The sequence below is a fragment of the Phyllostomus discolor genome, chromosome 4 (assembly GCF_004126475.2).
Source record: "Phyllostomus discolor isolate MPI-MPIP mPhyDis1 chromosome 4, mPhyDis1.pri.v3, whole genome shotgun sequence".
In the NCBI taxonomy this organism is placed as follows: Eukaryota; Metazoa; Chordata; class Mammalia; order Chiroptera; family Phyllostomidae; genus Phyllostomus; species Phyllostomus discolor.
In genome coordinates, this window is record NC_040906.2 from 167,428,319 (window position 1) to 167,450,463 (window position 22,145).

General features: G+C 40.4%; 1 protein-coding gene across 1 annotated transcript in view; it reads left to right on the forward strand.

Annotated features, from left to right (window-relative positions):
* The first annotated feature begins 24 nt into the window (after window positions 1-24).
* Window positions 25-22,145, forward strand: part of FIG4 (FIG4 phosphoinositide 5-phosphatase) — a 102,058-nt gene continuing 79,937 nt past the window's right edge. The window contains exons 1-4 of the mRNA XM_028510050.2: window positions 25-324; window positions 9,152-9,250; window positions 10,516-10,639; window positions 19,802-19,958. Coding sequence (XP_028365851.1) covers window positions 259-324; window positions 9,152-9,250; window positions 10,516-10,639; window positions 19,802-19,958 — 446 coding nt within the window. The 5' untranslated portion in view covers window positions 25-258. The remainder of the gene's footprint in view (window positions 325-9,151; window positions 9,251-10,515; window positions 10,640-19,801; window positions 19,959-22,145) is intronic.

Genomic DNA, 22,145 nt, shown 5'->3' on the forward strand with positions numbered 1-22,145 from the left:
GTATCCTCCAACCCCGCCCCAGGAGCAGTGGGGCGGGGCTTGCCTGGAGGCTGGGCGTCGGGATCCGGAAACACCTGAGATGTAGCCGGTCATCCATATATTTCTTTATCTTTAGCGCCCAGGAGGTGTTTTCTTGCCTGGACCCGTGTGTGGGGTCTGCAGTGTCTTCTCTCTGGGTCTCCTGGGGCGGTCCGGAGGGTGCCGCCGCTAGGGCCACGGCCTGGTGCCCTGTCCAGGAGGCTCCCATTTGCTCAGGCCATGCCTGCAGCCGCCGCTCCCATCATCAGCTCGGTCCAGAAGCTGGTTCTGTATGAGACCAGAGCTGTGAGTACCCGGCGCGGCGGGCGCGGGCGGGAGGAGGGCGGGCGAGCAGGTGTGGGTCTGTACCGTGGAGGCAGGAAACCCCTACCCGCCAGTACCCTCGTCCCAGCTTGGAGACTGTGCCAGAGGGGGCTTCCCCCAGTTATCGCACCCAGGATGCTGGTGATTTTGCCTGTACGAATTTCCACTTAACAGCAATGGTAGGAGCACTCTGAAAACAGGTCCTTGTATCTCAGAAACTGTTCATGAGGTTCTTTAGGAGTTACTGGATTCTTTTCAACTTTTGGAAACTTTATTAGAGTTCTATGGTTCACTAGTTACAGCACAGGGAGGGGTGTGAGAAAATATTTTGAATCGATAACTTGTCTGTTTTCCTATTCCATAGCATACTGTCACTATGACTGATGTCAGTTACCAGTACTTTTATTGAAATTTTTGGTTTTCTTTATTTGAAAGGAAAAGAAAAACTTTTTCTGTTTAAAGACAGCTGATTTGTTTGGATAATTTTTTTTTTTTTGCTTTTCACTTGACTTTTTCCCAATACATTTTTGGTTTGTTTATTTTGTTACTTTAAATGGTCATGTAAACAGTTAATAGCCAGATAAGCAGGTCAGTTTTTCTATTTAGGTTAGTAGCTCTCTACAATTTAGGGAATGGAGTTTGCAGAAGTACAGTATACATACTTTGTCATTTGTGTGATTGGAAAATAAAGTATAGCTTTTCTGAACTGGGTTTTACGGTCTGTTTTTAAAATTACACTTCATGATAACAGATTGTATATAACAAGATGTCTTATGCTATGGAGTGTCTTATAGCACACAGTAAGTGGAACTTGTCTTCATTAGAGAGAGTACAAGAAGATACTTACCTTAACAGATTATCCGTTTTAACATGGTCGTAATAGCATGTCTGCCTTAGGTCATCATTAGTGTAGAAACTCTGTTGATCCCAATTAAATTTCACTGACAAGTTCATTTGATCAGATCCAGACCAGAAGATGAAATTATCTAATATAGTGCATTTGCAAATATTTCAGTTCTTTGAGTAGAGTCATACAGAAGTATCATTTTGATATTGAAGCAAAACTTTCTGCTTTATATGCAGTGTGCTGGTAAGTAGTTAGAAACATAGATTATTTAGAAACATAAGTACTGCTCTGAAAACACAGGAATTTCAGCCCATAATAAGCTGAACATTCACGGGGACTGCCTGAGATGTTAGTGTTCTTTGTAAAGCAGTTCGTGTTAACAGGACTCTTCTGCTCAGAAACCTGCAGTAGCCCCCATTCTGAGGAGAGTAAATGCTGAATTCCTTAGTTTGTCATTCAAAATCATATATGATCGGTTCTGAACTTGTCTGTCTGGTCTTACATCTAATTTAATATCAGTTCAGCAAACACTTATTGAGGATTAACAACGTGCTTTTCTGTGCCTGATTCTGCAGTAAAATTGCATTTCTTTCAGTTCCCTATATCTTTGTGTTCTTCTGCTCTTCTCTCACCTTGTAATGCCCCACACCTTCTTTTGTCAAAATTTTGCTGGTCCTCAAAGCATTGATCTGGTACAGTGACTTGTAGAACTCACAGCTGCGATGCCTCTCAGTCGTCTTAGTAATGGAAACTAACTCTGGCCAACTTAGAGATCAAAGGTGAGTTTATCTCAAGGACCCATTGCATAGAAGAATCATTAGAGGAGCCTAACTCCCCAACCTGGGGGAGGGCAGAAAGGGGACAGCAGGGTTTGAGGACCCTCTCAGAGTGCTGTCAAGGACATAGATGGTGCTAGGAGAAGGAATCTGATTGACTCAGCTATGATTGGGAATCTGCCCCTGTGTGGACAAACCATGGTGGCCAGGAAGGATATGTCAGGAATGACTTGTCTGTGGACACACCCCTTTGTTTCAGGGAATGGTTGGGCCAGGGCAACCACCAGAGAAATGTTTGCTGCATTTAATCATTGAACCTCAGTTTCCCATCAGTACAGTTGGCAATTCTTCCTTTTTATTTTTATTTTTTGACTTAAGCAAAGATATAAACAAAAAGATTATTTTTGAGTAATAAGCTCAAAGTTTAAGGGACACCAATAATTTTAAAAAGAAGCATAAAATTACTGGCAACTAAGTAGATCCTAGGAATTAAAAAAAAAAAACAGACTGTAGCAGGTTGTATTATTCTAGTGGATGTTGCCAACAGGAGGTCTAGCAACCTGAAGTTATCACGGGTGAAATGGCAGTTTACTTCAGATGATTTCTAATTTATAATTCTCACTTAATATTATGAGGCCCCAGGGGTCTTACCTTTGCCATAAGTGATGACCATTTTATAACAGAGAAGTGTAATGGTTGACTTTAAAATTGGTAGCGGAACAGAACTATGGTGGATTTCTGTGTCTGCATATGTATTTTGTTGGGGTGAGGTTATTAGGCTAATCTTTACTCTTGCTAGCTCAAAATTGTTTGTATGTATGTGTGCCGGTAGGTAGGTATGTGTTTATTTAATTCCAGCCTTGTCCAAAAGGATTTAAGGAAGTTTCTCCTTTCTTCCTTCCCCATCATACAAAATAGAATAAAATAAGTAAGAATCACATCACGAGAAAGGCAGCTTACTTAATTAGCCTTGATATTAGCCTTGATTAGTGTAATTGGGAAATGGAATAGAACAACATAGGACGTGGTTGGCTCAGGGGTCGGAGCAGGGGGCTAAAGTGGGAGAGGGAAGCGTAGCCGATTTGGAGGGTGTGGGTGGAGGTGCCAGATTCACACTTGTTTCTAGAGGGTTTGGAAGCTTCCCCATCTGTAAGGTTCTGACCCTGTGAGGAGTGGTCTGGAGTCCCCCGTTTTGACTGTCAGAGGCCTGTTTCCCTCTCTGGGCAGCATCACTGACCGTGGGATGGCTGGAATAGTGAGGGGGCGGGTCTGAAATGCTGTTCGATTGTGAGAAGTAACTTCATGTGATTTTTAAAAATAGTGTCTTTATTCTGAAAGTTCAAGTGAAGGTGAACATTAATTGATGCTGTCAGACAACCTAAAATTTCTTTTTCAAGGAGGCAGATTTTCTTCCCTCAGATGAAAAGTGAGTGATTAATTAGCCTGTCATTTTGAAAGGAGATAATAGTCTAAGTAGATACTGAGTTTCCTCTTAAATGGGTTACCTGTTGTATTCCCTTTGAAGTTCATGTATATATTTTAGAAACACATTCATCTTACACTAAGTCACCCCTGTTAAAGTTACCTACTGAAATTTTAAGCGTTTCCTTGAACATTGATGCTTAGCTTTTGGAAGCTCTGATCACTTTGTCTTAAAGGGAATTTTAATATAGTATGTTTTGGTATATAATTCTTCACCCCAACTCCTGATACTTCTCCCCCCAGCATATCAACAAACACACACACTAATGTGTCCCCAGCAGAGGGGGGTCATCTGCTCCCTCATGTGTGAGCGCATTCAGGCTGTCCAGCTGAGGCAAGCCTGACTGATGGAAATCCTGGACCCTTCAATATCTGCTCTTTCCTTCTCTGTTGCTTTTGGGCATTTTGTTTACCTCCCTTTCCACCGTCGCTATTTGAAGTTCAGGCTGCTAGTACTTGAGATGACCTTTCCTTCTCCCTATAATCCCTGATTCTTACTGAGAACTTACAATAAATTCAACCTCAACTTTCCCAGATATGCAAGCCTCCTCTCAGCACACTCACACACATTGGGTGTTCTTACTGGTTTCATCTCCTTGAAGCAATGGCTCCTGCCTGGGCTGGCTGCTCCCAAGGCCTGCTGCCCAGCTGGTATCCTGCTTCCGTCACCACCGTGATGGGAGCGATGCCTCTCGTAAGAGTAGAGCCTCTCAGGATGATGTCCTCATTTTTCTAGAGGCTGTGTTTTTCTCTTTCTTGATTTTCACCCTCATTTTGGTGGAGCACTTCTTCCAATGGCTTCATGAGGAAGGATCATGGACAGTAATACTTTGGAGCCCATGCATGTGTGAAAATGTCCTTATCCTATCCTCCTGTTTCATTGATAGATTTAACTTACATTAAAGATCGAAAGTAATTGTCCCTTACAATTTTGAAGGTATTATGTCCCTGTCTTCCACCTTCCAGTGTTGTTAAGAATTTCTTAATCTTCAGTTTGAAGCTGGTTTTTTTAACCTTTGTAGAAGCTTGTGCTATCTTTTTTATCTTTAGTTTTCTGAGATTTTATATTTCTATCTCCAGAGATAAGAGATGCCACAAATTTCCACACTTTTTGGAGATTCTGTGATGTAAATTGGGTTGCTTCTTGACTTCCTCACTGCCAGCTTAGGTATGGTTTTCAGTTTTAAATGATTTTTTTTTTCTGCTGCTGCTGTCTCCCTCATTCCTCCTATGGCTCTTTGGGCTTTTGTTAAAAAACAAAAACAAAAAACAAAACTTCATACTTTTCATGAGGTGTTTGGAGAGACAGAGGTGATCACTCTCCTGTCTTTGCCCAGAAAGCTACCCATCTGCTCCTCAGCCAGCTCTGTCATGGATTTTGGCTCCACTTCCTCACTGAGGCTGCCCAGGGACAGGCCACTCACCAGTTCGTATTGTCAGATCCTTGGGGCGCTTCTCTCTCTTCACCTCCCTGGACTTCTCCACTGCATTTGATGTGAATGTGACTGCTCCCTCCCTTCCCAAATGATCTCCTCCTTTGCTTGAAGCCTCTACAGTGTCCTCAGTTTTTCCTGATCCCTGGCCCTTCCTTTCAGTCTTCTCAACTGATTCCTTCTATATCCAGCCTCTAAAAAATGCAGTCCCTCAGCTTAGTTTTGGGGCTCTGCCTCTACCTTCACTCTCCCTAGTCCGTCTAAGCCAGTCCCTGACTTGAAATGCCATGCGTGTGCTGATAACACCCACCGAGATCTCTCCTTTCAGCCCCAGGTTCATGCAAAGTTCCCATCTGATCTCTCTGGGCATATTGCAGACAGAACTCTTGGTTTACCCTCAAGCTTGTTTCTTCTCCAATCCTCCCTACATCAGTAAGTGGTGCCACCATCTAGCAAGATGCTCAAAGAGAAGTCATTGGGGCAGTTGGTCCCTTTTTTGATCTAACCCATTAGCAAGTGATAACTCCAAAGTCTATTTTCAATTTATCTTTTCCCTCAGGTGTCTAGACCTGTGCCTGGCATGTATGAGACATTCACTAATAAATAGTCAAATCAATGATGTCAATAGAAACACAGGAAAACTGGTGTAAAAAATGTGGCTCCTTGAACATGTTGAGATCATGGAAGACAAAGACAGGGGGCCGAGTGCATGATCTGTAATTGGATTCTGGTTTTTGGAAAACCAGGTATAAAGGATATTCACGTGGGGAAATTTGAATATGGGTTGTATATAGATAATATTGTTACCAGTGATATTATGATTATGTAGGTATCCTTGTTTTTAGGAAATACAGTTGAGGTCTGTAGGGGTAGTGTGTCATGAGACCTGCAACTTGTTTTGAAATGGTTCAGAAGAGAAAAGCGTGTGTCAAGAGGGAGGGAGTTAGTAAACAAATGTAGCAAAATGTTAACAATCTAAGTGAAGGGTATATGGGGTTTCATTGTATATTCTATTTGTGTTACAGTGGGTTTCAAAAATTTTCAAAATAAAAAATTAGAAAAAAAATTAGCAATGGAGAAGAATTTAAGGAAAAGATATTTCAGGGCAATTTTTAGGTTCTCAAATGCTGAAATACATTTTGAAGCAAAATACTAACTGTAACAAAGTCTGAGAATACACATAGTTATAGTGTTGATATATTTAACAGGAAGGAAATAAAACCAGGTAGAAATAAGGCCTTTCTGGAAAACTTACCATTTTAAAACTTTGGTGTGCACGTCTATGGCCAGCTGCCCACAAGAGGGCAGTGCACCGGAGTGATCCTGCCCAGGGCAGGCCAGCCGAGGACCACGGCTTTCTTTCCCACATAGCTGGCTCCACAAGAGGTCGCTCTTCTCTGCACAAACATTCTTAGGATCCGCACACCACTTGAGAAGAGAGAAAAGGTAGTTAGACTGCTTCCTGATTTCTTTCTCTCAGCTCAGATCTGCTTTGGCTCCTCTGCTTCCTGGAGTCCTCTGAGGGGTCTGGGTACGGGAGCTGTACGTCTCCCCTGCCATGTGTCTGCCCCAAAGCCAGTGATGAATTTGCCCACTAGGCCCTGGGAAATTAAATCTGCCCTTTTATTACAAACTGCCAAATCATAGTCCTACTGCAACTCATCTTTAGGTTTCCTAGGATTGGTTTAGAGTCTAGGAATTCCATTTGGGATTTTACCCCCCTTAAAGCTGTGATGTGCCTCCTTACCGAGTGGCTGACTCAGAAGGGCTGCTCTTCTGCGTGCTTACACAGAAAGGATGGGTAGTGTAAATGTGGAAAGCTACCCAGAACGTGAAATAATTGGTCTGTGGTCGGTGGTTGTCCTGTCACCTGACTTTCACCCAGTGCCTGTGGAACAGGACTGTGCGACTAAGACAGAGTTAAACACCACAGAGGTTAGGGTGTTAGCCCCAGCCTCCTAAGCTGCTTATAATTAGGTGAAGCATGCAGACGTGCCCTGAGTACATTTAGACAAGGCCTTCCGAAGTAAGAGCTAAATTTAGATATAAATAAAATGGCTTTGCTGAGGCAGGTGATGAGAGGATTGCTGCAGGTGGAGAGGGTGGGCAGTCACTTGTCCTATTTGGGCTCAGTACAGCAAGTCCTGTGTAGAGGTCCTTCAAGTCCAAACTGAACACCAGGACAGCGCCAGCCTCTCTGGATAGCTCGCTCTGACTTTCCTCAGATAAACTGTGCTCCTCCTGTGTCGTCCAGTTCATGCCTCGATTACAGACCGCTGTTCATGGTTGTTGATTTGCATGTTCTTCTCTCCTGAGGACAAAGACTGACTGTTAATAGATTTGTACATTCTTCCATTTTCTGGTTCCATGCTGGGCCTGCATTATGCTTTTATTCCTCCGGGGTAGTTTTCTTTCCTGTTTGTTTATTTGTTTATTGTCCTTTTCTCCGATACAGCAGCATAGACTTGCTGATGCCTTATGAATGAAAGAGAGACAAGGAGCTGACACTCTTCGAGTGCCTTGTTTCTGTTCAGCACTGTTTAGTCAGGTGTTTTGTGAGCGTGTTGTCACTTAATCATGTTCTTCTCACAAAGGGGCAGAAGTGGGAAGCGTCTTCCCCTTTCACGTCGTCGGCACTTGCTGTTTCCTCTCCCAGGAGCGGTTTTTCCTGAAGTCCTCAAGGAGGGGGCCCTCTTTTCTGATCACAAACATGCAGTTTACAAACCATCCTTCTGAAGTTGATTTTACTACTTTGGTTACCCCCCCCCCCTCCTCTCAGTGGGGGGTAGGGTCTCCGGGAAGGAATTACTGAGGCCCGCAGACAGTCTTTGACCCCCTCCCTCTCTCTGTCTCTCCGCTCTTCTAGCTGCTCCCCCAGCGCATCAGGTCCCAGTCCTCTGATGTGAGCAGGTGTCTCAATGGAGTTCACTAGTTTTTATCATAATCGTTTTTCCCCCACCTCGTTATAACTGATACTGTCATCCAACCTCTGCCTCCCCAGCAGAGGAAGAACTGATTCAGTCCTTTGGTTAGCCTTCCTCTTGAGATAGGCTAACCCAGCGTCTTTTAACATAGCTCTGTTCTTTATAACCTGAAAGTCTAGAGCAGAGCTTTATAAACAGATATATACTTAATAAGTAGAAACGTATTTATTTCTACAGACTGAGTTTTAAAACAATAAGACCAAGCGCTCGTATCCTGATATACAGTAAAGTCTTACTTTTAAAAGTCTTACCCATCCTTATTTAAGGCTCAGTTCGGGTCCTGACGTCCCTGGCAGGCTCTGCATCCCTAGTAACCCACGTCCATCTTCCTCGCTCTGGATTGCCGTGGTCTGCGTGCTTCAGGGGGCCGTTCACCAGGAGACTTTCACTGAATTGACTTGTGTACCACGCTCCCATCTGGCCGGCGAGGTGGTGAGAGGCCAGTTGATTGCAACAGTGTCTATAGTCTGCAGTCTTGGAGACGTGCCATATTTTAGAGGACATTTTTGAAGCAAAATATCTTTAAATAATTTTTGCTACTGGAGGCTTATTTATTTTCTTAAATAAAACTTTAAAATTATTCATCTTGTTTAGGGTTTCTTAAATGCCTTCTCATTTAAATATGAGGTTATTATTTTTCTACAGTTCTATTATTTGTTTGGCTCTCAGTATTCATATAAGACGGCTAATGTGTTCAGGTAAAATGCTCCGAGAAAGTGTCTCAGAAAAGAAAGGCTATTAATTATTTCTGGTAGCTTATCTATAAAAGGCCATTTAGGAAAGTACACTCATTTTAATCTTTTATAGGACTTTGGGGTGGATTTTTATAGTTGCTATATTAAAGTCATTTTCAGTCATCTATGGAAAATTTGTAAAGATTTATTTGATAAAATATAAATATTTTAATAGTGATAATTATCTCAGCATTCCTAATTATATGTTGAGCTTTCTAATTCTTACCAGGGCTGCTCCTTCCTGGGAAATGTTAAACAGCAGTCTCCCATCAGTTAGCTTTATCTCCATGTAATATGATGAAGTCCCTCTGACCCAGTCCCTGGGTACGTTTTAGATACCACACTGTCTCACACCACTAAGGATATTTCAGTGTTAAAACCGACCTTTTGAACCAGCCTTTCTTTAATCTGCCAGTCATACTTAACAGCAATATTTCTTTAAAAAAGTAACTTTACTTTATTAATATATTTAATTTCAGAAACTGATGTGATTATTAAATGTGTGCAAACCAGAATGCCTTAAAAAACTAATGACATTTCTTTTTACTTATAGAGATACTTTCTAGTTGGGAGCAATCATGCAGAAACAAAATATCGTGTTTTGAAAATTGATAGAACAGAACCAAAGGACTTGGTCATAATTGATGATAGGGTAAGTATCTTGCAAACCTGAATACAAACAGAAACTTTGTACTTGTTTAAAGGATAGGAAGTATCCTTATACCTTCTAGTGATATATAATTTTTAATTATGCATCTAACAATTACTGTTAATTTTCATGATTGGCTAGAATTTGAATCTCTAATGTGGTTTCTAGATATTGCTGATGTCAAGTGGTATGCTAGAAGTGCACTTTGTTCCTCATTTTGATTTGTTTTACAAAGCAAACTCTTCAGATAAGAATATATTTTCTTAAAGGGGTGACACTTTAATAACTCAATTAACTTCTAATATTGCATCGACCAGAGAGGTTATTTGTTACTGTGCTTTAATATGAAGGTACTTGAAGTCAGAGAGGACTTCTGTACTGCAGACTTCATTATGCTGCTAAAGATCACCTGTAGGGCCTCTTCTGATGACTTACTATGCACTAGAGAAATGTGAAGCTGTTCTTATCCAGATGTTGTATTATCCAGAGTAAGGAATATGAGACTTAATTTAGATGGCACAAAACCATGAGGCTGTTAGTTAAAGGAGAAAAACCATATTGTCTGTGGTGTGTGGAACAGTTAATTTTGACTCCTTCAAATGAAAGAACTTAACTTACCCTTTGTAGCCTTTGTTCCTGTCTGTGAATATTTTTGAATCCATGTAGATTCCTGGTTTTTCAAATATATTAGTAGCTACAGTTTGGAACTCATTTTCACTAAGCAAAACTATTTTCTGTGTTTTAACAATTTTAGATAGATTCTATTTTGTGATTTCCTGCACTCCATGGTCTTGTGGCCTTTTCCACTGCCCAAATCTGGGAGTTTTTATTAATATAATGTAATAATTCTTGGCTTTATTTGGGAGTAGGAATAGTTGAGCAGGAATCTCTTTGAGCTTCTAAGAAAAGCTATGGGCTTTCTTATAAAAATAGACATATGCACATATCACCAAAACTTGGCATATAATTTTAAGGGGTTTACAGATTTCTTGAAATTTTTCGTTGGATCCCTTAAATCTCTGGTTCAGAAGATAAGGTTTTTATACAGTTTTTAAATAGAGCAACACGATTCAGTAACTACCCTTAATTGCTAATGTTAAAGAATTTGTTGGCTTTTTAAAATTGTAGCTTAGTCTTGCACTTATTGTACACTTTTCTGTGAAATACCTATGATGCTTGCAGGCAACTTTTAATTTTCAGGGATAAAGAATAAATAATGCACCTAAAAAGAAAGCACAACCTTACAGACTGAGTTTGCTTGTTTTTAGCATGTGTACACTCCACAAGAAGTGAGAGAGCTCCTCGGCCGCTTGGATCTGGGAAACAGGACCAAGATGGGGCAGAAGGGGTCCTCTGGCTTGTTCCGAGCTGTTTCTGCTTTTGGTATTGTAGGTAAGAAATGCGCTTCCCCCTTCCCGCCTCTTTCTTTAAAAATCTGCTTAGACTACTTACAAAGAGTGTGTAAGCTTATATAGCTTTATAATTATAACCCATCGTCTGTGGCATTGGTTGTTTAACACTTCATTATTCATCAATCATACATCAAACAGCCTTTATATAGCATCTGCTGTGCGCCCAGCACTGTACTCAGTTTCACACAGGATATGAACAGATAATACAGAAACAGTTTGGGCCTTTAAGGGGTTTGCTGTCTGGCTTGTTGAGGAATGAAAAAGTACAAATGAGCATGGACGGTGCACATCTACCCTGTCATTTATCACCTGGAAAAACAGACCCAGATAAAACCAGTGATAAAACGAGCAGGAGTTTCTCCCCAGGACCTGCTGAAGCATGAAGTGTCATAACCCCTTCTCTGAATGACCGTTGCTTTCTTAATCACTGAGCAACTCTGTCCTCTAGGATCACAGACTATCGGAAACTTGCTGTTTGAAATTACATCAGTGAGAGAAAACATTCCCCTCTTGCCTGGATGATCTCAGTCACTTTGACACAGAGAAGCAGCCTTGATTTGCAGCCCAGAGGCAGAGCTTCATATAAGGAGTTTCTGGGGACAGTAGTCCACAGACGTGTTGTTGTTTTCAAGGAAACAGGACCCTGAGTCAGTGTCATAGTCCAGACTTGATATTGGTCTCTTTACATGCAGTCCTGCTTTGGTTAGAGCCTCTTCATTTAAATGTTACCTAAACTCTTCCCTTAAGCCCTGACACATATGGCTCAGTTGGTTGGAGAGTCATCCTGTAGACTGAAAGGTCATGGGTTTGATTCCTGGTCAGGGTGCATAACTAGGTTGTGGGTTCGGTCCCCTGTCAGGGTGCATGCAAGAGGCAACCATCAATGTTTCTCTCACATCAATGTTTCTCTCCCTGTCTCCCTCCCTCCCTTCCCTTCTCCCTAAAATCAAATAAGAATATTCTCAGGCGAGGTTAAAATATATTAAACTCTTCCCTTAAACCATATAATAACTCCATTACTTTAATTATTCACAAACAGATATAGATATGGGTTTGGCCTATAAAAAATCTGCTCTGTGGCTTGTGGGGCATGTGTGAGTGCCCCACAGTTTCTCTGGTGTACAGTGTCCTTCATTGTGCTGGGTCCATAAACCTGCCTTTGCTGTACCGTGGATTTGTCCCTGAGGGTCTTAGGATGATTGGACTAGGATGAGGGACAAAAACCATTGCACATGAGACAACTCCAGGGATGTAATTAAGAGGCCAGCTGTGGAGTAAAAGTTAAGTGGTGTTGGAGATTACATAAGAGAGTGGTTACTTAATCTGGGATGGCCAGGAAAGACTTCCTAGAGAAGATGAGATTCAGGCTGGACCCTAAACAAGGAATAAGATTTGGATGGATGTGGGGGAGAGAGGAGAGAACTCTAGTAGGGGTCAGAGCAGAGGTGTGGGCGTGAGCATGCCCACACATCCTGGAAGGTTGGTGAGCTGGGTGAGGCCAGAGCGCCTGGGGCCTTGGAAGCCAACAAGAGGGCCCTTGTATTTCAGCCTCTCTGTTGGCAGAGCCTGATTTTGAATCTGTTTTTTTAACACTTAAAAATTATCTCTGTGCTTCTTAAATTTACTGGACTGTATGCATTATTGACTGAGTGATTGGTATCTACAGATGTTAACGAAACTAATATAAACTGAACTACGCTGTATACAGGATGGGGCCAGAGTATGTTTACAGTTGCCAGTACAGGAAACAGTTTATTCTTGCATTATTGTTTATTAATTATTGTGTTATTTTCCATATGAACAACTGTAAACCTACTTTTGCTCCACTCCGTATTTTCAAATTGTTCTGTTACTTTTCTGATGAACACTTTCTATTTTGTGACTTGATATTTATTGATACTTTGATTGTATTCTGCCATATTTTAAGTTTGTCTCTCCCATTGTGCTCTTGGAGCCCTTCATATGCTATCCTTCTAGGTGCATGTTTTGCCTTAGTGGTGCTGGGGAAGATCAAACGCGGTGGCGTGATTCGTCTCTTAGGACTGGCCCCTTTGCCACACCTTCTTCTGTGCAGGGGTCTTGACAGGTGCCTCGAGGTTACTTACACTTTCATAGATAAGTGCTTGTGAGTATGTGCACATCTGTGCGTGTCATGGGAGTTCATGAGTTTAAATTCCATAAACTCCACATGTTAAAATTCATTTTGTATTGCTTATGTTTTAAAGAAAAAAATGGAAATACAAATGTATCTTAAATACTGTAGGCTTAATAGGTTAAACTTATTCCTTTAAATGCTGATACTTTTTTACAGCCTTTTTTTTTTAATGGAAATTTCCTAAGGTGTATGTAATGTTGAATGTCTCATTAGCCAGAGTTTATTATTCAAAATGTAACTTTCTTTGATAATTAAGTATAAATAGCTGCCCTTGGGTATTCTGGAGTTGTATTGGGCAGTTGGCCTTTACATTAAATGCCCCCTTGTTTGCTTTACTATTTTGTTTTTATGAGACTTTGGTCATTCTTTTTTTAAAAAATTTTATTTATTTATTTTTAGAGAGAGAGGAAAGGAGGGAGAGAGAGAGGGAGAGAAACATCGATGTGTGGTTGCCTCTCACATACCCCCTACTGGGGACCTGGCCCACAACCCAGGTGTATTGGGAATTGAATCAGTGACCCTTTGGGTCACAGGCCAGCACCCAATCCACTGAGCCACACCAGCCAGGGTGATACTTCAGTCATTCTTAATTGTTCTTGGAATGTTTGCTTTTAGCAATGTTACTTGCCTCATTTTAAATCTATTGGTAACTAAGCTTGTAAAACCAGAAGCTTTATTTTAATCAATTGATAACCAAGTTTGTAACTGGATATTTATTTTGTATACAAGTTAATTAATAAACTCTGGGCGGGGCCGAAGGTGTTTTCATGTTTCTTTTAAAGGCGATATTCTTAGCTGTTATGGTAGCTGCTTCTCAGAAAGAGGCTTCACAGGTTTGAGACTGTTTCTAGATGATGCAGTAACTGAAAGACTGACCTACCAGTAACATGACATACTAACGAGCCAAGGAGGCACGTGTTATTTTTATGGAAACGCACTTTATGTATTGTCATTCAGCCATGCACGTGAAGCTTAGAGTCTGTGAAGAGTAAACAGGGAGCTAGTAAAAGTCTATGATTTGTCTAGTACTGTCTGAGATATTAAAATAGCTTAACACAGAATGCTTATCTTTGAAGAACATATAGTCTGATTATATCAAAATAATACATGTGTGAAATGACTAGAATGGTTGTCTTCTATTCTGTGGCTAAAATATTTTCTTTATTAACTTTTTTCAGCATTCTTCATATGTGAATAGTATTTTTGTTGGAATGTTTTGGATTATTACCATGGTTAATTTAGTTCATAATCTATAAGAACCTAGAGCAGTGCTTCTCAATAATCTACAGTAAAGGACCAGATATTTTTTCCCCACCGATATGTCACAGACCAACACATGTTATTCCTGTACGGACCTTGTCTGCAGCTTGGACCACACGTGACTCATCACACAAGTGTAGTAGCATCCGACTAGTCTATGCCATGTGTGGGGCAAGTTCATTTATTGTGCACTTGCATCCTGTGGCCACCTTTGATTGCTGTAAAGTTTTTAAACCTTTAGTTTCAGTTTGTTTACTTCTCCTTTTATGAGCTCATGCTAAAAGTTCGTGGATCATCACTGGTCCCTAGACATGGACTGATCTGTCCTACGGCTGTACACACCTTGCCCATTTTTGACCTGCTCCATCGTTATTTGACGGCCAGCAGGAGGGTTGGATGGTATCATGAGCATCCTTCACAACACTGTTTTGTCTGGTCCCGAGGCATATCAGTGGAGTTGGTGGTTGGCAGTCTTAGTTCTGTGACCCAGCCAGCCCTATTTGATACATAGCCTCAGGTCTATGTCCTTTTTCTTCCTGTGTTACCTGTCAGAGGATACTCCTTTAAGCTGTTAGTTCCTTGAAGGGGAGTGGCGGAATAAGAAGTGTCATTGTAGAAGAGTAAGTGACAGACTCAGTTGTAAAAGAATACCCTTAGAAATTGACTGTAGATCCAAGATAACAATAAAAACATCAACAAAGTCTGGGCCTCAGACTAGTTTTGGAGCAGTAGATTTGTTGTTAGAAAATTCCTTTGGTTCCAGAGGGCTCTGTTGCAAAAAGGCCCAAGGTACCCTGTGGAGGCTTTTCATACTTCTCTTCCAGAGTGCTTTCTCCCCATAGGCTGTCAAGGTAATGACTAGCTGGCCTGGTGTCCTTCCTAAATGGGATATTGCATTCGTTTTTGTTGTTGGGCTGGTGGGATCCTCTCTAGCCACAGTAACTCCACCCTACTCCATCCTCTCATGTGGTCCTTCCACTAGATATTTTGCTTGGTGTTGTTTCACATGACACAGTCTTCTCTGCTTGGAGAGACAGAAATTACTTTTGCAGGATGACTTTCATCAAGGCGTCTGGGAAGTTCCCAGTGACATTGGTCTGAGATCAGGAGTCCATAGAATGAAGATGAAAAAACTTGTTCTGTTTTTCAGTGTGCTAAGTGGTGAATAGGCTGACTCTTGGCAGATGTCTGCCAAACTGAAGCCTTTTAATTATTGGCTATACATGTTTGATAGGAACCTTTTAAAAGAGAAAGTGACATTTCCAAATTGTAGTCAAAAGTAGAAGACAATAATCTTATCTAGAATACATGATGACATTTGTGTTGGTAGAAAAATATCTCTTTTGTGAAATATATTTACTTTCCTTCACTTGAATCATAAAGGGAAAGGTAGGGTGATATAGTCTAGAGCTAAAAACATAAAATTAAAATTCAATAGAAATGTAGGTTGAAAAAGATTTTTATAAATTTTTTGAATAAAAATAAGAATAAGAGGGAAACTCTTTCATCTTAGAAATATTTATCACTAAACCCAGTCAGAGGCCCTGGCTGGGTAGCTCAGGTGGTTTGTGCGTCACCCTGTACTCCAGGGTTGTGGGTTGGATCCCCCGTCAGGGCACATGCAAGGAGCAACCAGTGAATGCATGAATAAATGAAACAACAAATTGATGTTTCTCTCTCTCTGTCTCTCTCTCTCTTTTTCTCCTTTCCTCTTTCTCTCTAAAAACCAATTTAAAAATATAGCCAATAAGATTCTCTCTTTGAGTGTTTTTATGCTGCTTCCTAGAGCCTTACTTTTGTAAGTTTTATCCATGGAAAAGAACAACTGCTTTCAAACTTGCTTTTGATGAGATCGTCATCGCCTTTTTTCCCTTCACATTTCTAGATCTAGCTATAGTAAGGGAATTTTTAGCTTATCTCTAAGGCAAGGAAAGGAGCACAAATGAACACATTTTTAAAAAGCATTCTGTGCTTTGTGGATTTCTAAAATGTAAGTATTTTTCATTGTCTTAATAGCATGGCTCATCAACTCCTTGATAGCATCTTTCCAGTATATTTCAGCTCACTTATGTTAATATATTTAATTAGTAGTTTTCTTTTTTGTCAACTGAGAATAACTAGACACAGATAATCAGTATTTGTCAATTCTAGAGCAAAAATTCATAGCACTAAAATCCTAGCTAAGACTTTATAAATGTTATACTCAGAGAGAGAGAGGAGTATGCACATGTGTTCACAAAAAAGTTTTAAAAGATATTTCTGCTAGATTTAAGGTTCTTGGTTGACAGCATGTTCTTTCATTGCTGGCCTGCATTATTTCTGATGCGAAGTCAGCTGCATATGGCTCTATCTGACTGGCCCTCTGAGTGAGTTGAAGTGAGGGGGATTAGGACCCAGTATTCTTGACCAGTTATGCTGGGGTAGAGCCTCCATTCTATGAGTAGGATGTGGGTACAAAAAAGGAGCCCAGCTCTCAGCCGTGCCCATCTGGAATACAGCTTCTGAAACAGAGCTGGAGGGGATGAGAAATTCTGGTGGCCGGTACCTCCTGAGCAGAAACTGTGGCCCGAGACTGGAAGCTGGGTCGGGGACAGGGAGCACTATCTTCCTGGTGACTCCTGCTTAGAATAGATATTCTGTCAGAGTGAACTAGGCAAGGGCTGTGGGAGAAAAGCAGTCTGTGATTGAAATACAAATCTGCTGTTCTCACCAAGATTTAGTTGATTTTCTTGAATAAATGTTTCTCCATTTGCTAAATGTCATTAGGACAATTTCCAGAAACTTTCATTGTTTTCTTTTTTTTTTTAATATAATTTTCACCAGTTATGGTCGTTTCTATGGAGAGAGGGTCTGCCATGCTCCTCATATTGCTATTTTGGGAATGACCCGTGACCACCACCATCAATTAGAGAGTCAGTTTTAACTCCCAAAGCAAAATATCTGGGTGCCAAAAAAATTTGACTAAGAGTATATAGTAACTAGTGTGTTGCTGAGAACTTAGTCCAGTTGGACATTAGTGATGCCAAATCTTTCCAGAAAGTATCCAGCCTTGTACTATGAAAAATCTAGGGTCATTTATTGAAGAAGATACAAGAAACACTGCACATAGGACAATGATATCTCAGCCCCCTTCAAAGTAGGCACCTTGGGACCTCATACAGTTCTCCCAGTGTCTCTTCCATTGTTCAAAACACTCTACAAAATCCTTTGTTGGAATCACTATCAACTGCACCATTGAATTTTCCTGCATCTCATCAATGGTCTGAAATCTCTTCCCTTTCAAAGACGATTTTAGTTTTGAGAAAAGCCAGGAAGTCATAGGGCGCCAAATCTGGGCTGTAGTGGGGCTGAGATACGTGGGTGATTTGATGCGTCACCAAAAACTCTGCATGAGATGTGATGCATGAGCAGGTGCATTGTTGTGATGAGGCTGCCAGTCACCAGTTGCCCATAGTTGTGGCCATTTTTAACATATTGCATCTCTAAACCAATGAAGAACATTAAGGTGTAGTACTCCTTATTAATTATTTGGCCTGGAGGTGTGTACTTGTGATGGATAACACCTTCCCAATCAAAAAACATGGTTAACATTGTCTTGATCTTGCTGTGACTTTGCTGTGCCTTCTTTGGTTGTGGAGAACCAGGTAACTTCCATTGGGACGACTGGACCTTCATTTCAGATCATAGCCGTAGACTCATGATTCATCTCTAGTTATGACCTCCTTGAGGAAATCTGGTTCATTGGTAACGATTTGAATCAAGTCATTAGCGACTGCAGCACGATGTTTCTTCTGCTCTGGTAGCAGAAGCCGCAGAAGGAATTTTGCCACAACATGTTTCATGCCAAGATCCTGCACCAAAATCTCAGACACAGTAGTTTTTGGAATCCCCAGATCAGCTTCCAGTTCTCGCACTGTCAGTTCCTGGTCTTTGTTGATTCCAGCCTGTGCACGTTCAGCAATCTCAGGTGTTCTGCTTGTTGCAGGCCTTCCAGAACATGGATCACTTTCAGCAGATTCTCAGCCATCTTTGAAGCGCTTGTGCCACACTTTTATTTTCACTGCACTCATTGCATCATCCCCAAAATTCTTCTGAATCATCTGAATAATTTCTATAGAGGAATGTTCAAACTTAATGCAAAACGTGATGCAGATCTGTTGCTCTCCTCCCTCAGTCATTTTGAAATACGACTGCCACACAGCACACATGCTCACTCAATGGCACCTATTGCCCCCCACCCCCACTGACTAGTACAGTGAAGTCATCATTGTTCACACATGCACATTCCTGTCCACTCTCCTTGGCTGCTGAGTTACATCGATATCATGTGAACATTTCTCATTATACTAACAATGGCTGGACTGTTTCTATACAGACCTAGTCATAAACCCTTTCTTTAATCACCAATATAGCCTGTGCATTCCAATAGTTTGACATAAAATATAACTTTATAATGCTCTAACATTCATAAAAAGCTGAACTATAGGAAGTGATTTTTGTGGAAGGTTACATGAAAGATATGAAATTTACTGGTTACATTGTTTTGTTTGCTCAATGCCTCCACTTTTCTGGGAACTCCCCCTGCCCCATCTAGGTCACCTGGTTATTGTGTTATAAATAAACAGCTTGCAGTGCAGTGGGACTTTACTTCTTGGCCACAGTTGATTGGTTGAGGGCTGGGCACTCAACCCATGCTGGGCCAGTCCAGGTCCTTCCCTAAGAATTCTGTAATTCAACTTGGTAAAAATGTTGTTTCTTCCCAGTGAAGTTTTTAGATGTAAAGCCTAGAGTTATTCACAGCTGTGTTTCTCACTGAGCAGTCCAGAGATGAGGAGGAGCCTGGCCAGTGCAGAGAGATAAGAATAGAGCACATGTCCAGAAATGCATCTTGACTAACCCCCCCCCCCCCCCCGCCGTCCCCCTGAGGCCCAGTCACAGTGGTTGCCCATTGGTGTCATGGATCACCTCAGTATCCTTAATGTTAACTTTTTTAAAAAAGCTGGTTCAAGTTGGGTTTTGCCTCTAGTAATTAAGGGTCAGTGGAGTTTGTTGGTACTTTTGAGCACTGTATTTCAAAGTATGTATCTTAGAATATTTATCCATTGGCTAATTTCTTCTTTGAAGTAGGTGATGAGGTTCCATGATTAAATAACTGTAGAGAGGTGCTTCATCTTTATCCCCCAGTGAGACTGTGTTAGCACAGTGCTATGAGTTTCTAAAAACTAATGTGGCTTTTGTTTTTAAATATTTTTACTAATAAATATTGACTTATTTTATAGCTATAGGTAAAAAACATAAAGTAAAAGTTACAATCTCAGCCATTCCGAAGTGTGCACTACAGTGGTCCTAAGCGTGTGTGGATCTTGCTGTGCCGTGCAGGTCTCTGCACTTTCCGTCTTGCAAACCGAAACTCCGTGTCCCTTGGACGACAGCACCTCTTGCTCTTGTGTGTGTGTTTGCTCACCGCACCTCGGTTCTGTCTGGAATGAGGCTAAATATGAAAGAGTAAATGAATGGAGTAAATTTTTTTAGGGTAAGATTTTTAAGTGAGACAAATGTCAGTATAGATATTTCTAAAGAATAATTCTAAGATAACTGAAAATGTGTATGGCTGTAAATCACAGAGAGAAATAAAATAGGAAATGTATCAGAATTATTTTGCCTTTTTAATGTGTATCTAAAAGTTTTACTATGTTGAAGAAACATATTTATCTTTTTTGCTTGTAGGTTTTGTCAGGTTTTTAGAAGGCTATTATATTGTGTTAATAACTAAAAGGAGGAAGATGGCAGATATTGGAGGTCATGCAATATATAAAATTGAAGATACAAATATGATCTATATACCCAATGATTCTGTACGGATTACTCATCCTGATGAAGCTAGGTATGTGCTGGTGGTAACTACTATTTGTTTAATGTGGTAGATCAATTAGAAAATAAAATATAGTCAAAAGATTATAAGTGTTATGTTAAAAATATAAAACACTGGGTTAGAGTTCTACAACTTTAGTTCAAGGGCTATTAAAAACCTCCATTATAATAGTTGTTTCAGGTGAGGATCAACAATGGGTGTTGAAACCATTAGGTGAGAGGTTATTATTGAGAAACAGAATATTCACCAGTCTCAACATATAGTGTATGAATCTATTATTTACAAAGAGGAACAAAATGGCAAACATCTTAATCAAATGATCAAGCTTAGCATTACCAGTAATGAAAACAAAACTGACATTTGTTGCCTCTTACTGTGAAACAGTGGGAAGAGCACAGATTACCTGTGTAGTTTTCTTAAAATATTTCACTTGAATCTAAGCATGCAGGAATAATCAGACAAATTCATATTGTGGGACATTTTGTAAGACAACTGGTTTGGGCTCTTCAAAAGCATCAGTGTCAGCCCTGGCTGGCATAGCTCAGTGGATTGAGCACGGGCTGCGAACCAAAGTGTCGCAGGTTCAATTCCCAGTCAGGGAACATGCCTGGGTTGCAGGCCATGACCCCCAGCAACCGCACATTGATGTTTCTCTCTCTTTCTCTCTATCTCCCTCCCTTCCCTCTCTAAAAATAAATAAATAAAATCTTTAAAACAAACAGACAAAAAGACATCAGTGTCTTCAAAGACAGAGAAAGCTAGAGGACTGCTCTAGAGTTGAGAACAGGCATGACTACCAAATGCCGCACTTGAATTTCCATTGAATTATGGATGAAAACGTGTGTGTGCCCGCATGTGCACGCACACACAGAGCTCTTAAGGACTTCATTGGGATAGTGTGTAAATGGATTATAGACTAGGTACAGTTGGATCAATGCTAAATTTGGGGTTTAATAATGATACTGTGGTTATTTAGGAGATTGTTCTTGTTCATAATATATCTTAAAATATTTAGGAGTGAGGTGTGATTATGTCTGCCACTTACTAAAAATGGTTTAGAAAAATAAAATGTACTTACTTGTATGTTTAAAGAGTGAATGTATGTATGTGTATTTAAAGAGAAAGATTTAACAGTGAATTCTGATGAAGGTCATACTGGTGCTAATTGTACTGTTCCCCGCCCCTCCCCCCCAATTTTTTGAAAATTTGAAAAAATTTTGGGGGAAAATATTGGAGCCTTGGAAATATGGGAAAAAGGCTATAAATAATTTGATAGAGAAAATAGAATTTTTTATTTTAATAAGTAAACTTATTTATTTTAAATATAATGTAAAGGTTAAATGGAACAAAGTTAGTCATGCTTACAAGTTTTTAGAGAAGGTAACAGATTTTAACTACACTTGCTCTGGATGCATGAGCCAACACTCGAAGGTGGTATGGCTCTCTAAAAATCCTTTTAGGTCATAGTTTTCTGGACTCTTGTGATACTGTCTTTGATGATCTTTGGAAATGGGGTTGTTGAAAAATAACTTGTCTCAGATGCAGGTAAGTAGAACTTCCCAGACAAAGTGGGCCTTTGTCTTACACTAACAACAACAAAAAAAGAAGATAATCTTTACAGTTTACAGGCAGGCATAGGATATTGATTAAAAGTGAGCCAGGCACACCAGCACGTATGAATCCAAGGGATGGAAAAAGTTGAGAGGTTTATATTATTTATAAACCCACCTTTATGACTCTTTAGTTAAGACTAGTAACACAAATTATGTTGTTCTATATAGTGATTTGTCTACTTTTAAAGAGTGAAATTATCTTATGATTAATACTATGTTGCAAATAGGCATCCAAATGAGATACAATTATATTAATAGCCTGTCCTACATAGACTGAAGTACTTACTACTACTAGATAGGTAAGACTTTTTTTTTTAAAGATTTTATTTATTTATTTTTAGAGAGGGGAAGGGAGGGAGAAAGAGAGGGAGAGAAACATCCATGTATGGTTGCCTCCCCCTAGACACCCCCTAATGGTGTGTGCGCCCCCTAATGGGAACCTGGCCCACAACCCAAGCATGTGCCCTGACTGTGAATCATACTGGTGACCCTTTGGTTTGTAGGCCCACACTCAATCCTCTGAGCCACACTAGCCAGGGCAGACTTTTAACATACTTATAAAACTATATAATCCAATAATGTATTT